Consider the following 21,939-nt stretch of genomic DNA (forward strand, 5'->3'; position numbering starts at 1 on the left):
TAATGTTATTTTACAGGGTTTTAAAATCAGACTGTTTTTCACCAAAGATTAACAGTTATGAAACTCACAAATCTGCTTTATCGTATCAATATATGTTTAGAAAAACTGTCAAAATATATGTCATTTATACTTGACAGAACAAGGTGGTCATTCCATAAAAGACATGGCAAACTATTATGGAATACATTTAAATGGAACTTTTCTAAAAGCACGTTTTTTAAACTGTTCTACTACAGTTCCAAAACCAGCTTTTTTAAACTCCATCATCTATCTACACGACAGAGTGGCTATGACATTAACAGAAATCTGAACACTAGCTTTTTAAAAAAAAAAAAAAAGAATTGAGCATGCTCAGTAGACATTTTCATAAGAGCTTCTTGGTTAAGATGCTAGGTCTGAGAATTTTTGACTGAATTATTGATATGTGTTTATCGTGAAAACACTACCACTGCCTGCGGTTTTGGGAACAAAAATGGAGCTACCATATTGAGCAGATACAACATTGCACTGGCTCAAGTAAGATTTTTGCATCTTGTTGTTGACATTTAACTCTTTGTCTTCTAGTTTTTGCAATATCCCCTTGTTTATGAGGGGCTACTACATCCCAGTCAAACATTGTAATATCAGTTTTTCTAAAAGTTTGCTTACAGCTCGACAGGCAAAGAAGTCCTCTCTACCTTGGATGGTTTCACAGCCAAGGCTGTCAAGGAATGGGTGAAAAGTAATTGTTTTCAAGTGTGCCCTTTTACAATCATTTGTTTGCTCTGGCTCTTTCACGAACAAAGGCTATTGTTGAACACATCCAACTAAACAAATAACTCATCTTGGGGTCCCTTTAACAGCTGCCTTAGTACAATGATCTATTTACATATTACCCTAAAATTGAAACCGAACTCTTTAATGACATAATCCAGCACTATAATACAGAAGAAGCATATGTTCAACCCGACAGCTGAACAATCTCCTAAGCATACGATTTTTAGACATAAATGCTTGTATATCAAATACGGCTTAATGCAATGACTTATTTCACTGGTTTTTCTTCTGTTAACATCAAAATTATACTGCCTTTCTCAAACTAGATATAACAGAGTACACAAAACAGATGACGATATTCAACGTAGAGAATTTTGTCTATTGTGTCGTCTTCTGTTTCTTCTTCTTTGCGCTATTCATTTTGTTGATAAACCAATTTAGTATGCTATGCTTTCCTGCGCATTCCAGGATTTATCTTACCTTTAGTCTACCCATTTTACTTTCATGTGGCTAGAGATTAAAGGATGATCTTACAGATGTTGTAAATTAGTCAGCAGCAGGCATAATCATTATTAGGCATGTTGCAATAAATGTTTGGAAGTTTTACATATTTTCCAGAGTACAGTTAGTTTAAACCACTGCAGTTTGATGGTTTCACATACGACTTTAAAAATTGAAGCAGGAAATTAGTTTACATTTCTAAAAAAGACCAAAGCCATTGTCAACTTTAAGGTCATTTTCAAAGTAGAGATCCAACAGAAAAAGCTTCATTCAAGTAAGTATTTCAGCTTTCGCTTAAAACTGGTTTAATATACTCCAGGGTAAATACATTATCAATTTACTGAAATTCAGAATAGAACAGTTGTCCTATCTCCCAGGCAGGACAGAGTTATACATCAGACCTCACACAGAGCAAATGTTACCACCCTATTTTGCTTGAGCATTCTAAAAGTTAAATAACATTGTACTTGATTTTCAGATAATTGATTGACTCTCATTCCTTAATCTTCCGATTAGCTATTATATGACCAAGATTCATTCCAGAAATGACATGAGGGGGTGAATTCCTGTGGTTAATTCCTGGATAGCAGCTGCTCAGGGGGATTAGGATCTTTTTGTCTTAACTTTGAGGACAGAAATGTTGGCAAGCGTTACTTCTCCTGTATCACCAGGCAACGTCAATTACGTTTTCCACAAGAAACAGTAAATTAGCTTTGCTATCCTGTAATTTTTTATTTTTTTCCCCCCTGTTCACAATGCATTCTGGAGTCTTCCAGTAGAAGTACAGTTTTCTGTCTGCATCACTGTGGAGTTAATTCAATAAACACACTGAATATTTACTTAGTAATATCTTGTGTCATACTTCTAAACGCACCACCGTACTGCTACCACAAGAAAGCCTGGTGCCCGAGATCAACTCCCTGATGAAAACATCTGAGATTTTTGCGAAGCAGGTGATACTATTGAATGTAGGCAAGTACTTTGAAGAGTCTGTAGTCATGGTGCACTTTCCTTTGGTGGAAACACCAAAATAGGTCATTTTATCCTTACTTTAGGAGAGCTCCCAGCTTCTTGGTGACATAATGTTCTTAAGAAGTAGTAACGTTTATGGATAGTGTTTTCGATCATCCCCTATTGGCTTCAGACTTTGTTCTATTTGGCAGACAACGACTTGACTGAATTATACAGGCCACTTCCCATCAGAACCACAGCAACGCAAAGTACCAAGGTCAGGATGCCATCATCCCTTAAGAAAGTCCCGCTAATGCAGAAGATTGCCTCAGCAGTGTGGATTACTGCAAGCATACAAAGTCTGTTCTCTACTACCTGGATTGCAATCCTAGGCATTATTAAGTCAAGTTTAAAGTTTCAGTTATTATGTATTTTGGTTATAGTTTATTGTAGTAATCATTGTATTTTTGGTTCTTGCCTTCAAGGCATTTTTCCACAGATCTACCATATCTAGAACAACATCTGAAATTCAAGAAAGTAGACTAAGGTTAACAGTTCTGCTGCTATGGCCCAAATGAGCAGTCTAGCAAAAAAACCCTAAACTTTTTTAGGAGAGAAGGGGCTGAGGCTGTGGAAATAATTCCCCAAAGAATTCAGGGTCAATGCAAACCTGCCATACATGCAACATGCAATTAATTGATTACTGTCTTCAAGGTTTAAAAAAAAAAACAAAGAGACAAACCCTTTCCAAAAGATGTGAGACAGTTATATTCCCAAAAAAGGTCCGATGAGAGATAATAAACCATACGTGGCAGATGTCACATTACTTAACTGCAGGTGCTATGAAGCCGAGGACAGTCTGAGAACAGATAGGCTAAAGAACAGAACATTTAATGCATTTAATGATCCTGGCAAATCTGGAGGAATTCTTCTTGAAGCCAATGGCAGCTCTTCCAGAATAAGGGTAGAAGCCAAATGGTGTTCTTCTAATGAATGGTCCAACTCAGGCCACTGAACTTTAGTGCACATTTCAGATGGCCTTTAGACAATATATGTAGGGTAAGACTAAATTTTCCTGGAAAGAGTTTGTCTTCTAAATTAAAGTTCCTTTAAATAGGATTTTATGTAACTGTACAGGCCATACATTGTGTAATATTTTGAATACGTATCTGTTTAAAACAACGGAGAGTGCATTTCTCTCAAGTGTTTGAGGTTCCTGTAATTATGATCCATAAATAAAATGCTGAGTTCAGAATTGTGTTATCAAAGTACTGCATCCTAAAAGAGAGCCAAACTATGAGACAGCATACTCAAACATATCAAGAGTCTTCATGAACTAAATAACTTATTTTATCAAAAGTAATTTAGATAATTCCCTTCGATGTTATGTTGCAAGGGAATGACATTGGAAAGTCCTTCTACAAATCAACTCAGAGATAGGAACTATAGCAAAACTGTGTCAATATTTTCAAATGTGCTATTTACAAATATTTACAAATTTTACAGAGTACAAATATTTACCACATTAATATTTCTTAATATAAGTAAGTGTCTTACAGTCTTTGTTTATAACTGCATTAAACAAATAGTAGAAAGGACCTGAGCTTTGTTTTTGCATTGGATCAGATTCAGTCCCTCTCAACTGAGAACACATTTCCCACTACCCACCATTGGGATGAATGATCAAAAAACAATCCATGTGGTTAACAACAGATTAACAAAGTGCACTGCATTCAAAGACTAATAAAGACAACTATGCTGTTTTCCATTATTTTTCACGATTTGATGACATTGCGCTCCTTAGGCTCCTGTGTTTACTTAAACACATCATCAATCGTGGTTTCGTGCTTCTTCAAGTACTATACGTAATATATGCGCTCTTTTCAGGGCAAAGTTACAGTTTCAATATTGAGACAAACAAGATGTTACGAACAAATTCTACTTTTTCACTTATAAAAAGAAATGTCTGAAAACATACAGGTTTTCCCACCTCCAAGTAGTTTGCATTAGAGAGTGCAAAAAGCAGAGCAACATTCAAAGCATGAAGAATCCAAGGCACCTGCTGAACTCCACAGCAGTCCTTCCAGTAGCCGGACTGTGGTATCGTTCCAGATACACCTATTTGTTAAATACCTAGATGTGGTTTTCCTGATGTGTTTTGACGGTAGAATTTTAATTTTTAGTCTCTAAATACTTGGAATAGGTTACCTTACAAGTTAGATTTTTAAGTATTTCTCATAAGAGAAGTGGGTAGAAGCCCTGCTGCTGTAGCTCCTCCTTATATAAATGATCCCTGTAGTTCAGAGGTTGCCTATGTGATTAAGAGATTGCGGGCGTGAGTCCATAAAATAACTTGAGTACTATTATTCTCATCTGAGAAAAAAGAAGCAAGCACTTAAAATCTCACTGTACTAATGACAAATTGCACATTTCACAGTAATAATTTTTGCACTTCCGGAACGGTGACATGAAACGATGCATTTATGCTAACCGTATTGGTTCCGCTAGCATTGTTTATTACATTAGATCATGCAAACTTTTTCTTGTGTAAGATGGGGAAACAGGTCATATATTTACTTGTCTCTGGTTTGTGGCTTGCAGATACTTTCTGTTACCAACAACACAGAATGTGCGAAGCTACTGGAGGAAATCAAATGTGCACACTGCTCACCTCACGCTCAGAACCTATTCCACTCACCTGAGAAAGGGGAAACACCTGAAAGAGAACTAACTCTTCCCTACCTGTGCAAAGACTATTGTAAAGAATTCTATTATACTTGCAGAGGTCACATACCAGGTAAAACCTATAACAAAATATGGGGCTAAAGGATGTCTGTTTTGAAATGTTGATATTGCCTGAGCGGTTATAGATAGGTACTTCTTCACTAGGTAAAACCCCCATTGATATCCAGGGGATTTTGCCCAAGCAAAGACAGAATATCTCAGGGTCTTCACAGGGGATCTTATGTAGTGAGGTATATGTTTTGAGCGCTCTCTTGCCACCCTCCTATTAAATTCTCCATGAAACACAGGATTGTTTGTTGTCAAAGGCACCTGAAACTATTACCTTTGCTGAAATATTAACGTGTTCATTCAAGTTCTGTAAACAAGCAGTTGGTCATCCAAAAGGCTATTCTAAATGATAGATAGCTTTAAAATGCAAGAAATAAAGGATGCTGGCTGTTTGCTGTAGACTCTAAAAGCTGATGAGTAAAGTGGTTTTTTCTGGTTTTGTTACCCTAGAAACTGATGTTTTTTCCACAGGGTTTAAAGCCCATTGAATTCAAAGGGAGCTATTCGATAGACTTCTGTGATCTTTGAATCATTTCCAACATGCTGTTAACAACCAAATTCTTAACTAACCTAACACTTCCTCACTGTAGTCAGTAGAGTTAGCTGGACGTAACCAAAACCAGAATTTGACCTGTGTTGTCTAAGGCAGTCACCAAATGTGTGCTATCACTTGTAAGTATATCAACAAAATAACCACAGAGGATGGTTCTTTTAGAAATACTGTCTTAATACACGATTATATTAAATAACGTCTTTGGTATTCTCAGTAGTAAATTATTTATATGTTTGAGACTGTCATTTTTAAACTATGCTTTTTTCCCTGTCCAAACACTACTTATAAATAATGCCACACAGGAGAAAATAATTAAACTGGTTAAGATTTTTTTTTTTACTAGCAACACAGACTGGAAAAAAGAGTTGATAATGATATGAAAAATGAATTTATGAATAGTCATTTTTGACATATGAACACAGCTTTGTAATATAATATAAACATATTTGAGTAAAGGGGATAGTTTAAGTGGATGAGATTTGGAGGAAGGTTTTCTAATTGCGTGTGTACAGTGTGTACTTGTTTTCTCTGAAATCCCAAGAGCGCAGGGATTTTTTGCAGCGTTCTTTTATTGACTTGAGAAAACATTTTGAATTGACTTACTTTTTCCCTTTCCTGTGGTTTAGCATGTATCTCAACCCATTCAAATATGAAAATATTATTATTGTCTTTATAAACTAAGAGATGTTTCTAAGGCTTTCTTAAACCAGCTGTTTCTTGCTCTTTATCACATTCCCCAAAGCAAAGCAGAATAGATCACAGTTGCCAAGACTGCCTGCTGAACAGCGATAACAGATTAGATATTCTAAATGTTTGGCCCATATAAGAAGTCAGCACAAAGACTTTTTTTGACATGAGTTTGTAGCTAGTGCAAACGATTAGCGTATTCTGCAGAGCGTGTCCCTCATAGTTGTTTTGTGAAATTCTGTGTTTCTGAGGAAACAATTTCTTTAATTGGAAAAAAGTGCAAGAGGGAAAAGGGAGAAAGAAGGAGGAGGCGGAGGGAGGGAGAGAGAATGAGAAAGGGCTGAGCAGCACAGGAGCTATAGCCACAGGAACCTCACTCCTCAGATCAACATATGTGGTGACGAATGACAAATTTATTTTTCTACAAAGTTTGTGTATATGTAAAACTGCTGAAGTGCATCAAGATGTCAAGTGCTTTTTGTGACCACCCAGGTTGCCTTGAAAGATAACCAGATGAAAGCATAACTTTAGCACTGGACAGAGCACTGTGCTTTGCGGGAAAAGAGCTTACATACTTTAGCATCAGTTAAAATAGGATTTTTCCTACATCAATCAGATGCTAATAATCATTCTAAATACTTGTTCTGAAAGTGGGCTGTACTAACAAAAAGTTGTTGTGCATCACAGACACCAACAGGGTTAATTTGGTGACTTGGCTGGTACATATGGTTGTTGATACCTATACTAGGGTTTTCCTGAAGGTATTAATTAAGATTCAGGTCCCTCTTTTTGAGAAGATGGCCTACTGGATTTTAATATAGTTTAATAGTCTTATACATTCTAAAATATAAATAATTAAAATAACAACTTATTTGGGTTTTCTAGCTTACTTGTGAGACCTGTATATCCATAATATTTATTGCAAAAGAAAGAAGAAAATAGAAAAAGTGGAAGCTATGTTTTCAGCTTAGCCTGGAGGATTAAACAAAGAGTTGGAAATTAACAGGCCCCCAAAACCAAGGTCTCTGGCAATGATTCACTGTGCATTTGTTAAAAAGTCAAATTATTACTCTTCTTCCATTAGGGAGTGCTAATTGTTTCTGAACACCAATACAAAGGAGTTTAAGAAAATTGCTGACTGCAAAAATAATTTTATCCCTTAAGTCCTGCACAAATGAGAAATATTATTAGCGATTTAAGATAGTAAGCATATTTTCTGGAATTGAAATGTTAGCAATACGTATTAACCAAGAAGACTGAGAAATTACACATCAGTTTTTTTCATGAGTTAGCTCCAGAAATTCATTCATTGTTCTGTCTCTTTTTGCAAAGACGAAAAACTCTAGCAGAACCTTGGTTAACTGCTCTGAAGACAGCAGTTTGCCCACCAGTTATGACTGTATCAGAACTTACATTGACTTCTTTAGGAATATCCAAAGAAAAAGTGGACCCGATTCTTTATTCAAACAGACTAACCACAATAGCTGTTAGGATTGTATGGATATGTTAACGCAGGAGGGTGTAATGTTTCACAAAGTCTGTGAGATTAGAACTTCCCTGCTTCATCCCAGGTGACTGTTCTCATTATTTCTCATCTATCTTTACTCTAAGCCTCAGTTTAAGTGATTACTAATGGAGACACTTGAGTTAAGTGACTTAATGATCTTCAATCAATATGAATTTTAAGTTTTCCAAGGTCATAAGAGAACAGTGTCTAATATTTATTATTAATATAGCTAGTAAAGAAAGGCATGGCTGATTCTCCCTGTAGGCACGAGCAGAAACTTGATCCATGCCAGTGGAAGTGACATATTCTAGGGAACAAACCTGTGCGTTCTGCCATCCAGGGACATCGGACAGATTTTGAACTATGTGCTCTCCATTATTTTCATTTGAAGAAATGGGTTCCAGATGATTGTGGCTGAATTCAGATCCAGGCCCAGATCTGAATCCAGGCATTACCAGAACAGATGCTCGATACGAATTTTTTAACTCCAAACAGGGGCACCCCAGCCCAAAATGCTGGAAATCTAAGAAATTCTGCAGCCCACACAACACTTCCAGAAGTCCTCACATAGTCAACTAATAGCCACAGTCAACATAGTCAACCTGCAGAAAAATAGTAGTGGCTCATAATCTTGCTCCTGCTAACAAGAGCATCAAGGGGATTAACCGTGGCACTGCCTGTGTGCAGGTACGTGCAATGTGTGAGTATGAGAAGAGGGCCACTACTCACTTGAAAACCAGCAGGAAATGATGGGAGCTACCACTGAACTTATTACATTTTGAAACAAGCAGTCTGGAATCACCTCTTTGATTTAGTTTTCACTGAGTTGAGAAGAGAGAGGAGAATGTGGGTTTTGTGAACAAATTCATATCTAGCTGTCAAAAGTGCAAATCAGAAAAAAAAAAACCAAACCAGGAAAATGCTTCTTTTACACAATACTGAACTATATGCTTAAGGTCATAGCAGGAATAAAGCAGGTGAGCCTGATTTCCAGATGCTCTCTAAGCCAGCGTGGGTCTACTCAGATGAGTGGATGATATTCAATCCTGTGTGCACTGCAAAGAAGGAAGGGAGTGAATAGGAACTTGACTTGCTGTAAAGACCGGGACAAATGCTACCACGACATTTGAGTTGTGTATCAAAGAGAAGAGGCCGGGGGATGGGTAAGCAGGGAATCCAGCAACGTGGAATTTGGTGAAGGTAGGATAAGAAGGAAGATACAGTGTGAGGAATAACTGACCGCAAATGTGAGTGGAGAGAGGAGGTGAGGATCAGCTGAGAGCAGAAGTTTTCCTTTGAAAAGGCTTGAAATCATGCAGCTTATTCTCACAGTTTTTTATAAAGGCGAACACAGAAAGCCTTCACTGTAACGGCCTTAACTGAAAAGTCTGTAGTTTGATTCTTGTTTGCATGACAGAAAGTTTTAAAAGCATAGAAATGCAAGCCTGTGCAAAATCTGACATGTACAACACTTAAACGTTATATTTAATCTTCCTTTGTGATTTCAGTTTTCTTTGTTAACACGGGCACTGCTCTGTCAACACATACATAGCTGGTAGGAAATTTGTAATTATATGTATGAGTCTCTTAAAGTACAGAAGTTCACACAGGACCAAATGTTGCAGTCCTTATTAGGCATAGTTCTCACAGAGGACAGTGACAGAGCTGTATTTGAATAAACTCAGACTGAGCAAAATGATCTTTTTTTTTTTCTCCAAACAATTCTAGCGCTTAGGGGCACTTGTCAGGGACCATTCTTCTGGACACTGTACAAACACTGAACAAAATGGCAAACTCTACACTAAAATCTAAGTATGATAAAGAAAACATTAAATGGCTACAAGCAGGCAGGAGAGTAGAAGCAAATGTTTTTCTAACTGTCTTTAGTGAAGCTGTTAGTATGTTGAATCTAGCATATATAACACGAACAGATTTTTTTTGGTAAATTACTGTGTTTTTTATAGAACAAAATTCCATCCCTGGTACACAGGTGAAACTGTATTTACAGAGGTTACATTCCTTCAAGTAATGCAACATTTTAGCAATTTACTGACTGATTTTCATAGTTTAATTCAAACCCTATTTTTTACGAGCATTTCTAAGGAAAATGGAATATAAGCCTTCTCCTTTGTTGGAACCTGCTGATGGGTTTGCTAAATAGCAGAAGGCAACTGCAGTGCAACATGTACTTAAGTGCATGATAAAATATTTCATAAGGAAGAGGGATTAGTCTTACATATAAGAAAAGGCATTGCATAAGGCATTAGTCAAGTGAGTGTGCATCTGACTGTTATTTGAAATGAACATGTACCAAGTAAACAATATGATCATAACATGCTCTCCGTTTCTCTGACTAAAGATAACATTCAAGCCAAGAGTAGTTTATCTTTAGTAAATGGTAGATGGTATACTTGGAAAATTCTAGAAATTCTTAGAAATTGTACACCTCTAATTTGCTATTGTATTTTCTTGAATGACCCACTGTACCTAGAGAAATAAATTATTAAAGACAAAACTCTGTATTCTTAAGTCAAATAATTCAACAGCAAGATTTTAGATTACCTTTGATTTTGGCATTATATCTACAAGCCTTGGAATACTACGCTGTGATTATATCAGAGTTCCTCTTCAGTTGTTCCACTTGAAATTATATCTCCCATTTTCTCCAAATAACTACTATAAATTAAAACCAGCTCCTCAGAGATGATATTTACTGAAGCTCCAAATCCTGGTAATTAAACTTTTACACCACAACACACTACCATGTGTTTCCAGATATTATTTTATAGAAACCAAAGGCAGGCTTTGTCGTGTTATTTTTCCAATATTTTTAAAGGAAGATGCATATGAAAAGAAGTATAGTTGGGTGGGAAAGGCTTTCCACTCCACAAAAATTCTGGGATCTAAAAAATTTTCCTATTCCACATAAGGAAGAAATTGAACTCTTTCGAAATTTTCCATGAAGAAAGCCACAGAGAGACCACCCCAGGATAGCTAATAAAGTCGTTGTTAGGACATTTACTTGGGAAATGGGAGACTTAGGGTCAAAGTCTTGCCTGACAGATGAGGGGCATTGACCTGAATATTCCTCTTCCTAATGAAACACCCTAATTACAAAACATTGGAGTATAGTGATGGGAGGTTTGCTGTCTGTTTCTCTTTTTTCATTTAGACCAGAAGTTTGAGTTTGGACCAGAAACATCATGTTAACTAAAATTTTGTCAAAACTGATAATGTTTCTGAAAAAGAAATTGGCATTTTCCAATGAAACACAGCTGTCCCTGATCAGCTCTTATTGTACGTTGTAAGCCAGAGGGTTTATGGCCAAGATCTATGGATTACTGCATTATTCACAAGTGGTAAAGCCATGCATAAATTAGGCCTCTAATTCCAATTAAGTGCTAATTCTGTGTATCCTATGAGTTATGTCCTGGACCATAGTACGTCCTAACACAGTATGCCAATAATGCAAAGAGGAATGAAGGTAACTTAAGATAGATTATCTTAACGTTTTGGTGAAATAGTACATGTATAACTAGCCAAGTTCTATCTTCTTAGCTTTAATACTAATGATTAAAAGATGGATAGAAATGACTAGAAATAGGTTTGTGGACAGAAACAGATATTTTTGCTGTCATTAAACATAGTGTAATATCAGTAGTGGCAGGGTTTTTCCTCAAAGGCTCTCATTTTACCAACTTCTTGTTTCCCTGGGTCTTCGAACCCCTTCCCATTTTAACCTAAAACCTAAAGACCACCTTTCATCCAAGCCAGCTTAAAGCCAGCTCCAATGCAGCACGAGACCTATCCCCCTTTTCGGGGGATGGGGGCTGAGGAAGCAGGCCTCGCGATGGGACACTGCGTTCTCCCACTCTAAGGCTGGGAGTCAACCAGAGGCCAACTGCATGTCAACACGGTGCAGTCTGCAGCAGTACTTCTCGCTTTCTGAGACAACTAATTATTCACCTCTCCGACTGATGGCCTTTGCTGCCAGCATTCCACAAAGTCTTTACTGCATGTCTTTTACCGAAGTCTTACTGAAATTTTTACTACAACAAGCCACTTAAAAAAAAAAATTAAAAGAAAGCTGCTCAAGCTATTTTACAGCCGATACTACACTTGATTAATAGGGTTAAAATCAGGGAAAAGTGTATCACAGCCTTAACTCTGAACTTTGTCTCTTAAGTTTTTAACGCGTGAACTGTAGTGTCATTTTGAATGAATTGGTATTTTTATTTAAGCCCACTGAAAATACAGTTTAATACAAATACAGATAAAACTATAAAAGGTAATACTCAGTTTGTATTTAATCAGAGCAGGCCTTTTTTGCAGATAGCACTTTGTATAAAATGACTTCTTTTTTGACTCAATATATGATCTATTTACAGATTAGTTTGACAGCACAAAACTGCAGACATGACAACACACTAAATATTTGTATGCTCTTTTGCATTTTTAAGGTTTTCTCCAAACTACAGCTGATGAGTTTTGCTTTTACTATGCAAGAAAAGATGGTGGTGTATGCTTTCCAGATTTTCCAAGAAAACAAGTGCGAGGGCCAGCTTCTAACTCCCTGGACCACATGGAAGAATATGACAAAGAGGAAGAGATCAGCAGGTTCATAAAGATAAATGCTGTTTAATCTGAAAAAAACCTCTAGCAAAGCCTGTGGTTTTCACAGTGAAACAGCTCAATGTGTGCTTATGCTCAGCAGCTGTGTTTTCCAGATGTTACTTTCTTTCGCTGCTGCTAGCGTACTTCGAAAGAGAAAGTTACATTAGCTTCAATATTTCAGTACCATTTGATATTTGCGTTCCTGAAAAGGTGTTAGAATCCTGGTTTGATCCACCCTGTGGATCATACATAGTTCTAGGCAGTAATTTCTACCTGAATTTAATATTACTAAACAGCTACTATAAGTTTATTAGTAAAATATTTATTTCATGATTTTCAATTTATTTCATTCATGTACTTTTCTTTGGGAAAATAATTAAATTAGATTGTCCCATCATAAGCCATTATTTTTAAATGGGTTTTAGAAGCCAAATTTTGTCAAATTGCTGGAATTCACTGTGTTTATTGTACAGTAGAAATTTTGTATTTATAAATTGTTCTCTTTTTTTACCACATTTTTTCTCTCTATTCCTTTACATTTCAGATCTAAGATGAAGTAATTTTCTCTTTCTTGTATACAAACCAAATTTTGCTCAAGTGAAGTTCAAATTGATTTTCAGTATTATCTGCTTGCACACATTCAAGGAAATAATTTATTCTGGAATGTATAACTGTGTTTTTAGTACCACTGCAGAACAATCATTTTATCTTTTAGGGACATTGTTGTGTTATGGTTACGAGAAAGAAGAAATTTCTCACTATTTTTTAAAATTTTTTTTAGAAAACACAAGCACAACTGCTTCTGTATTCAAGAGGTTGTGAGTGGACTAAGGCAGCCCGTTGGAGCAGTACATTGTGGGGATGGATCCCATCGCCTCTTTATTCTTGAGAAAGAAGGATATGTGAAGATTTTCAGTCCTGAAGGAGACATACTCAAGGAACCTTTTTTGGATATACACAAGCTTGTTCAAAGTGGAATAAAGGTTGGAATTTATGCTTATCTCTACCTGTTTATATTTTAGCCTGTATATGGGGAAAAAGGGAAGAAACGATTTTCAGAAATTATTTTAATTTAAATAATAAAAAGGAAGAGTAATGACAATAGACACTACAGTTCTATTTGGCAAAGAAGTGAAAACCTCCTTGTTTGAGGAAGGGAAAACATAGCATCTTATAATTCTCATCACATTTTTCTCTTGCCCTTCATTTTTTCCTCACTTTAAATTCAGAAGAAACTATCCAACACTAGCACCCCACAGCATTATCTTTCTATTTTCAGTCCTTTGGGCTCATTTCCATCCCACTGAATTCAGCCGAGTTTTGCTGTGATTCCAGTGGGAGCAAGTTTGGCTCAGGGCCTTCCCTGACCTGCGGCTGCTCAGCGATGCCCTGGCAGCCGGACACAGGAGGGGGCCTGGGTGCTCTGGGACCCCCGGGAGAGGGGCAGTGGTGCTCGCTCCCTCTTAGCTCAACCTCAGGTGTGGCACAAGCTGCCCTTGGTGCGAGGCTGCTTTAAAACGGCATGTATTTGAGGTGGACGTAAAAAGTGACTGACCCTCTAAATTCAGCCATGCGGGCGCGTTGGTGCAACAGCTTTCATCCTGTTTAATGGGAAGACTTTCATGGTCAGGGGAGTGAATGGTGAATGGGCACTGATGGGAATACACTGGAGGGTGGAGGTAAGAAATTACATCTAGGTACGGGGTAAGTACTAATGGAAAACTCGTAAGTCTATAGGGGGATGTTTTACTTTGGAAATGTCCTAAGTGGTGTTCCATGTTGATTTCTTGTCACATTTTAGAGTGGTAATGCAAGTAAAATCCAGATATATAAAGCAAATTTAAATTGTAATCAGGGTTTGCCTAGAACAGTCCAGACAATATATCATAGAGCCTTCATGGATGAAAGATATATTGACATAATCTTGACAGAGTAATCTTAAATAATAATTGTGACAAACCGTATCGATTTAAAATGCATCGCACATGCTAACTAATCATTTTGTGTTTCAGCTATAAGGGCAATAAGCCAATTAAGATAGTCTTTTCTGAGAGGGAATCTCAGAGGTTTTTGGTTTGTATTGAGAGAGAGAGAGAGAGGGAAATGAAATATATTACACCTTTTTCAGGAAAAGAACCAATTTATATGATTCTGTGATTTCCTGAATGCTTCCCTTTCTGCCTCTATAGGTAACCATTATGTTCAAGATACCAAAACAGAAGAGACTTATCAGGGGTATTTTTGAACATCAATCTAAGGCTATTTCATATTTCTTAACCGAAAATTCTGATAGTTTGCAGTTGTGAAAAACTGACACTGAAACTTTCCACAGAACTGCTATCGGTCCCAAACAAACCTTCCTCAAGGAAACTTTTACAGATGAAACTTAGAGGCAAGGCTAAATAGAAAACTGATTTTCCATGCTTCTGAATAGGCAATAGCCTGCTTGATAAGACTCTCAACAGCTACCCTCAGATTCAGATTCAACTTTTAGTTCTGTTTTAAATCAGTGACCTGATCTTTTCAGTCTTTACTGCTCTAACCATCATATAACACACTAAACTGGATCTGTTTCAACTATAACATTTTGTGTAAATAATTTGATGTTCTCTAAGCTAGAAAGTTTAATTCAATTCCCTGAGATAACAGTCCAGTGACTGAGGATAATTGTATTGCAGTGTTTAATGCAGGCTGGCAAGAACAGAGGCTTTATGTACTTAACAGGTAAGGAGAAAGGGAATGTGCCTAGAAGCAATACTCCAGCTCTTTAAATAGAAAGGGGAAAGAATCTGAGGAATGAGTACATTATATAAAATAATAAATAAATAGAATAAAACAAAACCCACATAATCCAAATGGTAGTTTTAAAACAAGGGTTCTTAAACATTTTTATGTTTATTCCCTGCAGTCTAATTCCCATAATCATTGTCCATGGTCCTTTACCTACAAGGATGCAAGATCACTGTGACAACGGTAGCAATTATTCCATCAAAATAGACTACTTGAAGGGTATTCGATTTTACTGACCTGTTATACACTTCAAAACTAGAAATCAGTAATGGAGAATACTGTGTGGATAGACAAATTTCCAGCAGGCAGTACAGATAGTGTACAGCCAGCAATTAAAAAAAAACCCCACTATCTAAAAACTGCATCCACATGCAAAGTGTGAGACTCGCTGAGTGTGTCCTCTGTGCTTACTCAAGAAATGCTTGTAGTGTCAGGCAGATGAATTTGTATGTATATATTTTGCTCAATGTGCTTGATTCTTCTCATATAGTGGTGTAAGTGAAAAAGTAAAATGAAATCAATGAATTTTGAGTTGTCCCTAACCAAACTTAGGCCCATTATGTTCCAGCGAAGTGTTTTGCCAAGGTAACATGTTGCCTTTTTTGAGTCCTCTGTTCATTTACACAGATTCATAGATGTTAACACAAATATCCAGTCAATTCCTGTATAACATCATCCATATAATGTTATTCTTGAACTAACACAGAGACTCTTCATTGAAGTAAAGAAAAACTATTCACCTCTTTTCCAACCTTGAAGCAATGGTAGCAAGAAAAGGCAAACAATACTTTTTCCCTAAAAATAAGTGTAAAAATTTCCTCTCTTATACCCAAGTGTCTGAAAATAGCAGTTTCTGTTAACTTTTTGTCTGTATCTGAAATACGAACAAATACTTAACTAGTGACAATACTAAAAATATTTTTTCAAACTTTTATAGATATATGTTGTATCCAGTAAATAATAATAATCATCATCATGCAGCTGTGGTTGAATGAAAGGTAGTTTAAATTGATACCTCCGAAACGCATTTTGGACAGCTATCCCAATAAGATATTTTTAACGTTGACAGATGGAGTAAAATAGCGGTGGTTGATCTTCTCTTCTTTTTCTAATGTAAAGAGGAAATTTAGGAGCGATAAAATCATTATATTGTCGCAAAGCAGCAAATCTGTTGCATGATGATTTTCCAAAGAATATACTTAAAACGATCTTGAGGCTGATATAACCAAGAAACAGAAATGACACATTTCCTCCATAAAAATAATCCTGGACTTTAGTTCCGATCTCACTAACATCATTTCGCTCATCACAGCACTGGCAGTCAGGTAAGGAGGAAAACAATATACAAAAACAGAGGAAGAGAGGTGCCTGCATTATATAGCAATCAGCCACGATACCCTCCTAAAAAGATGCTGGTTTGTTCCTCTAATGGAACTAATGGTCCCTGTGTTGATGAAATTCATTTGGAGCCCCTAACGTTGCTGTGAGCGAGCTCGTAGGGTTTCTTCGCTGGTCCTGCTAACCTAAGTACATGAATAGGATTATCTGGAGTTGCTTCTTGTCAGTCACTCCTGTGAAGGTCTGTGGATATAAATGGAAATTAAGTAAGAAGAGTGGTACAACCTGATGCATATGCTTTATTGGTCCATTGGCTTTTAATGTTCATTGAAGTCATTGAGGTCTCTGCTTGAAAATTGTTGCTGCAGTTAAAATCTAATGACAGTTATGTGATTTAATTTGAAGGAGTTCAAATGAAAGAGAAGAAGCGATAATTTTATATGCTGCCAGTATCTCAGAGGGAATTAGCACAAGCGTGTAGAAGTATTTCATAACAGAGAGAGATGCCATGAATGGATGATGGTAGCTTGTGCTTCCTGGAGGCCCTACTCAAGAGAAAATTAGATGCAGGATTCCTGAAGATTAAAACAAACAAACAAACAAAAAAAAAAAACCAGAAAAAAAAGCTCTGAAGAACTTAAGAAACAATTTTTCTCTGCACATCTCCCAGTTTCTAATCCTCTTTGACAGCACAGTTAGCAGGAATGCTTTTTTGATCTTCTATTTTTCAACCTAGTTGTCGGAAGCCATGAATGGATCTTAACAAAGAAGTTGCTGATTCAACATCTGTGGCCCTCTCCAATGTATTTTATGTCACACTGGCTACACAAGTACTGTAGTATGTGTGGATGGATTGGGCACTTGGCCAAGGCCCTCCTGTCACCCTTTGCCTTTTCTTCCCTATCTCAAGAATGTAGTGAAAAGAAGGAAGCTGTGCACCTCAGTCTTGCCCCAAAGTTGAGTAAGGACACGAGTGAGACATGTACCTGTAACTCGAAGCTAGGACGTGCACCTGGACTGAACTATTTAGGAATATATAGCCCAGTGTAGTGGAGAAAATACTGCTTCCATCACCTGTCCCCATTAATATTACAAAGTATTGGAGTATTACAGAGTATGTGGCATGTATGCAGAAGAAAAGAATAAGCATTTACCAGAAAAAAACCTAAAAGTCTGCTTTCCTGTTCTGGTGATTTACTGCTCCATTATGTTGTGGTGAAGAGAGTTGTTAGTTACAGAGCAACACTTTGCAGTTGTTCCTTCAAAGTTATGTAGCAAAGACAATTTTTTAATGAAAATATTAGTACCCGTTTTTCTTTCGGACTGACTTTCACTACTGTTATTTTCTTTTTGTCTTAAAGTATTGCCAAGTGGAAGAGAGGCAGAAAGTTTGAATGAGAAGCTATTGAACTAATAATTGTAATACTTTGATTTCACTGGCTGTTTAAGGATACCTTAATCAATTACCAAGAAAAAATAGCCCGGATCTATCTGAATCTATTGTCAAAAAGTTAGGCAAAATAATTAAATGCTTTAGAAGTATTGGGCAAATATGATTTTATCCCATAATGCACTCAGCAGAAAAAAACAGGATCAAAACATTCTAAATACTTGAATTTAATGATTTCTTGAGATGTAGCAGTGCTGAATATGTTGTTTTTACAAGATCAGTCACCTTGTACTCAAGATTGTATCTAACTTACAGAAAAATGCTGAATGCTCTAGCAGTTCTCCAAATTTCCTTACTCCTGTGGCTGTAGTTTATCTTATTAACTGTATTATTTCCTAAGATTTGGAAACCTTTAGATTAGTAGCAGCCACCATAAAATGTAGCACAACCTATTACATCAATTTTCACTCACTCTCTTGCCTCCTGAGCCCCAAAACATGTATTGGTCTAAAATACATTGTTCGGAAGGGAAGGCATCAAGGTATGATTTGGCAACAAGAAAAAAGGAAGAGCCTACCACTTCTCTTGGGAGTTAACTGCTATAATCATCTTTCAACATACTTTCTGAAAAGCTAAGTAGCTCTAGGGCTGCAACTGTTAGTCCTTAAATTATTTTTGCGATCCTTCCCTACAATCATTCAACTTCATAGAATCATAGAATCGTCAAGGTTGGAAAAGACCCTTAAGATCATCGAGTCCAACCATTAACCTATCACTGCCAAGTCCACCACTATACCATGTCCTCGAGCACCACATCTATCTGTTCTTTAAATACCTCCAGGGATGGAGACTCAACCACTTCCCTGGGCAGCCTGTTCCAATGCTTGACCACCCTTTCGGTGAAGAAGTTTTTCCTAATATCTAACCTAAACCTCCCCTGGCGCAGCTTGAGGCCGTAACTTCCCAACATCCTTTTAAAATGAAGGACCTCAGAACTGTACAAAGTAGCCAAGTTTACATCTTACTACTGCCAATGGTAAAATCAAGCCCCTGTAGTTACATGGTAGTTTTCTACTTATGAATTGACTGACTGAATTAGCTCTTTAGGTATGGAATTGTAGTTGGGCTTCATGTTCAGTTGCTTGTCGTCTCTGATCCTTAGGTTATTTTCAGTTTATTGCTAGGTTTTTTTTGATAGTGACCAAGCTCTGGTGTGGATCTGCTGACTACAGGGTCAGAAATTGTGCAGCCAGCAAGAATGGCTGCATTCTGTTGCACTTTGCCTTATGCAGTGCCTCGAGTAGAAACCCCTAGAAAATGGGTATCCTTAAAACTGCCATTATGGAATTACCACTTGCAACTGTGTAGAGACCTTTTTTTTTCTTTTCTTTTCTTTTTTTTTTTTTTTTTTTTTGAGCTAGTAATAACATTTTTAGTACATCTCATGGGAATACTGTGATAAAGGCCAAAGCCTCTGAGGAAGGAAAGGGCAGGGCAGGGGAGGGAAGGGAAAAGGGATAGAAAATCTACATGAAATGGTATTGGAGATCACTGCTAAGGATATATGAGTTAGACTCCTTGACCTCCGTCACCTTCTTCTCTGCTCTAAGACTATGGTTTTCCTTGTCAGAAACACTTAAATTTTAACAGAAACTTCCCCTAAATCCTAGGCCATAATCACCTTTTTATTTCATCTTACTTTCAAATTAATCAGTAAGACTAGTTTATACGTTTTTTTAATTCCCAAAGTTTTTAAAATGCCGTATTCCTATATAATTCCTTGTAAATATTTTAACAGCCAATTCTCTTTGCAAGGAAAAAACATAGAAGTATCTGACAACAATTATTTTAAGTGTAAGCTCAGCAAATTTCCAAGTAATAGTCTTCAGAAGAGTTAAAAGTTAGATATATTCCTTACTGTATGTTGGTTAGTTTTTATATCAGAGCACAAGTACTTTCAGTCCTGTAAAGTCTTATTCATGAGTGATGCAGTGATTCAGATAGGAATCTTCTGTGATGCCATGATGAGTGCTGTGGAACACAGCAATTCATATATTCAGTATAAGACTATGAAAGTAAACTGTCAGGTATTAAATATGCTAAGTATGCTGCTACAAGCCAATTATTCCAGAGCTTCTCAGGGTCAAATGAGCACCTTGTCACCATAGGCACCTTTTTGCATTAATGCAGGATTAGTAATGAAAATTCTACTATGCCTTCATGTTTGTATCACAACATAACATTTAATCACATGAATACGTATTACTCAGATCATTCAATATAAAGTACAAATAAAAAAAATCAAAAATATCACTACCTCCAGCACTGGCACAGCATATTTCAAGGAGCTTATAATAGCCTTTGCAGTGAGGAATGCTGCTACAGAAAACTACAATAAACCGGTAATAAACTGTATTTAAAACTTAGTGTGTGAATAGAATCAGATTGTTTGTGCTATTTGCCGAATTGTATGCTCAGTTCTATCATTGATAAAACTTCTCCCATATTCCTCTTGACAGGGGATATGTACATTTGGTTTTGCATCGTGTTGATATACAGACCTAAGTTAACACATACACTGTCCCTCGATACCCACAGGATTTATGTTACTGACAAGAGACCCACAATTCATGCAGTTCATGCTAATCCTTCCATCCAAGTCCAGTAATTTCAATCCATTTATTTTCCTCTGAATTCTGTCATGGATGAGGGTGAAATCAATGAACCTTTCTTGAACTACTTCTTTGCCTTGACATCGCAGAGCACGCTGGGCTCTCCTCCACTAAGCACTAGTTGATACTTTCAGCAAAAGTTATCTGCTGCTCTCTGTTCCCTAGAAAGCCAAACTTACAGCGGCTACTAAGTTTGTAACCAATTACTCCCAAACAGGGGATTACTTTGATGCATGGAGAGAAAGGGGAGCAGCAGAAGGATGTACTTCTCTCCAGGCTTTAGGGCTGGAAGGAGAACTGGGAGATCCTACCTAAATTTCTTCCTTCTTCAACCTAATGGGCCAGCAACTCTTGGGAGTTACTCAGAAACATTTTCTGTGAAGAGTCTGGAAAGTAAACCCTCTTTGTTCTACCAGACCAAGCTCCGATCTGTCTATGAAGAATAGGGCTAGTCCTCTAAAATAACAATGTTAGAGTCTAGAATATAAACATAACATATATCCTATTATGAACAGTGTAAGATTTCATTTTCATTTCATTCTACAATTAATTCCACTGATGCTGAGTGCAAATTCTATTTGCTGTCTTGCTGCTGTACTTCTAACTAAGAGTAATTAAATGCTAAGTCCATTTAAGATAAGTGCATAGGCCCAGGCAGAGCGGCAAGGGAAATAAAATTATTGGCATATAATAGTGATGCGTTTTATAATAGCGATATGTTTTGGTGTATTCTTTGGTGTCCTGGGACTCCTCTTTCAGAGTATGAAAGGGGAGACTCTAGGATGTCTTTGGTGAGAAGCTAAAAAGCTATGTTGTCTATGTTGTTGCAAAAATGACAAGGCAACCACTGTACACCTCAGCTTTCCTTCAGCACAGGATTTACATGTGAAGTCACGTGGGGTCACAGGACACGGGCATTTCTCACTCATTCGAGAGGCCAGAAGAGCTGCAGTCAGAATTGTAGCACAACAGACATAATTTGTGAGGCCACACCTCACCTGTGACCTCTCCACTAGGAATCACAATTAATTGGTTTTAAATGTCTTGACACAATTGGGGCAGAAAACTCAGAAAGAAAGAATGGTTAAGGTGTGCAAATGGCCAAATGTGAAAGTACAGGACGCTTTAAAGATAAACCAAGTAGAATGTCCTCCTTTATAGTGACCTTAAACAGGAATGAAATAGACACAATGCACCCAGCACAACAGCCTGCGTGAGGATTCAGCCTTCTTCACGAAAAGAAAGATTTTTTTCTTTATTAGTGATAAGTTCTTTATGATTTTTGAGAGGGTGATAATATTTTTGTGAGGACTTAATATTCTTCAGCTGTATTCAGAAACTGTAAAATACAATCAGTGTTTTAACTGAGGACTGTATCGTGACAGTG

At 37.0% G+C, this 21,939-nt stretch overlaps 1 protein-coding gene across 1 annotated transcript in view; it reads left to right on the forward strand.

The window, feature by feature from the left end:
- Positions 1-21,939, forward strand: part of HHIP (hedgehog interacting protein) — a gene marked incomplete at both ends in the record, with an annotated part of 71,123 nt that overhangs the window by 2,525 nt on the left and 46,659 nt on the right. The window contains 3 exons of the mRNA XM_082315280.1: positions 4,810-5,005; positions 12,209-12,365; positions 13,144-13,345. Of these exons, the coding sequence (XP_082171406.1) occupies positions 4,810-5,005; positions 12,209-12,365; positions 13,144-13,345 (555 nt within the window). The remainder of the gene's footprint in view (positions 1-4,809; positions 5,006-12,208; positions 12,366-13,143; positions 13,346-21,939) is intronic.

The sequence above is a fragment of the Platalea leucorodia genome (genome assembly GCF_965183815.1).
Source record: "Platalea leucorodia genome assembly, chromosome: 6".
NCBI classification, from domain to species: Eukaryota; Metazoa; Chordata; class Aves; order Pelecaniformes; family Threskiornithidae; genus Platalea; species Platalea leucorodia.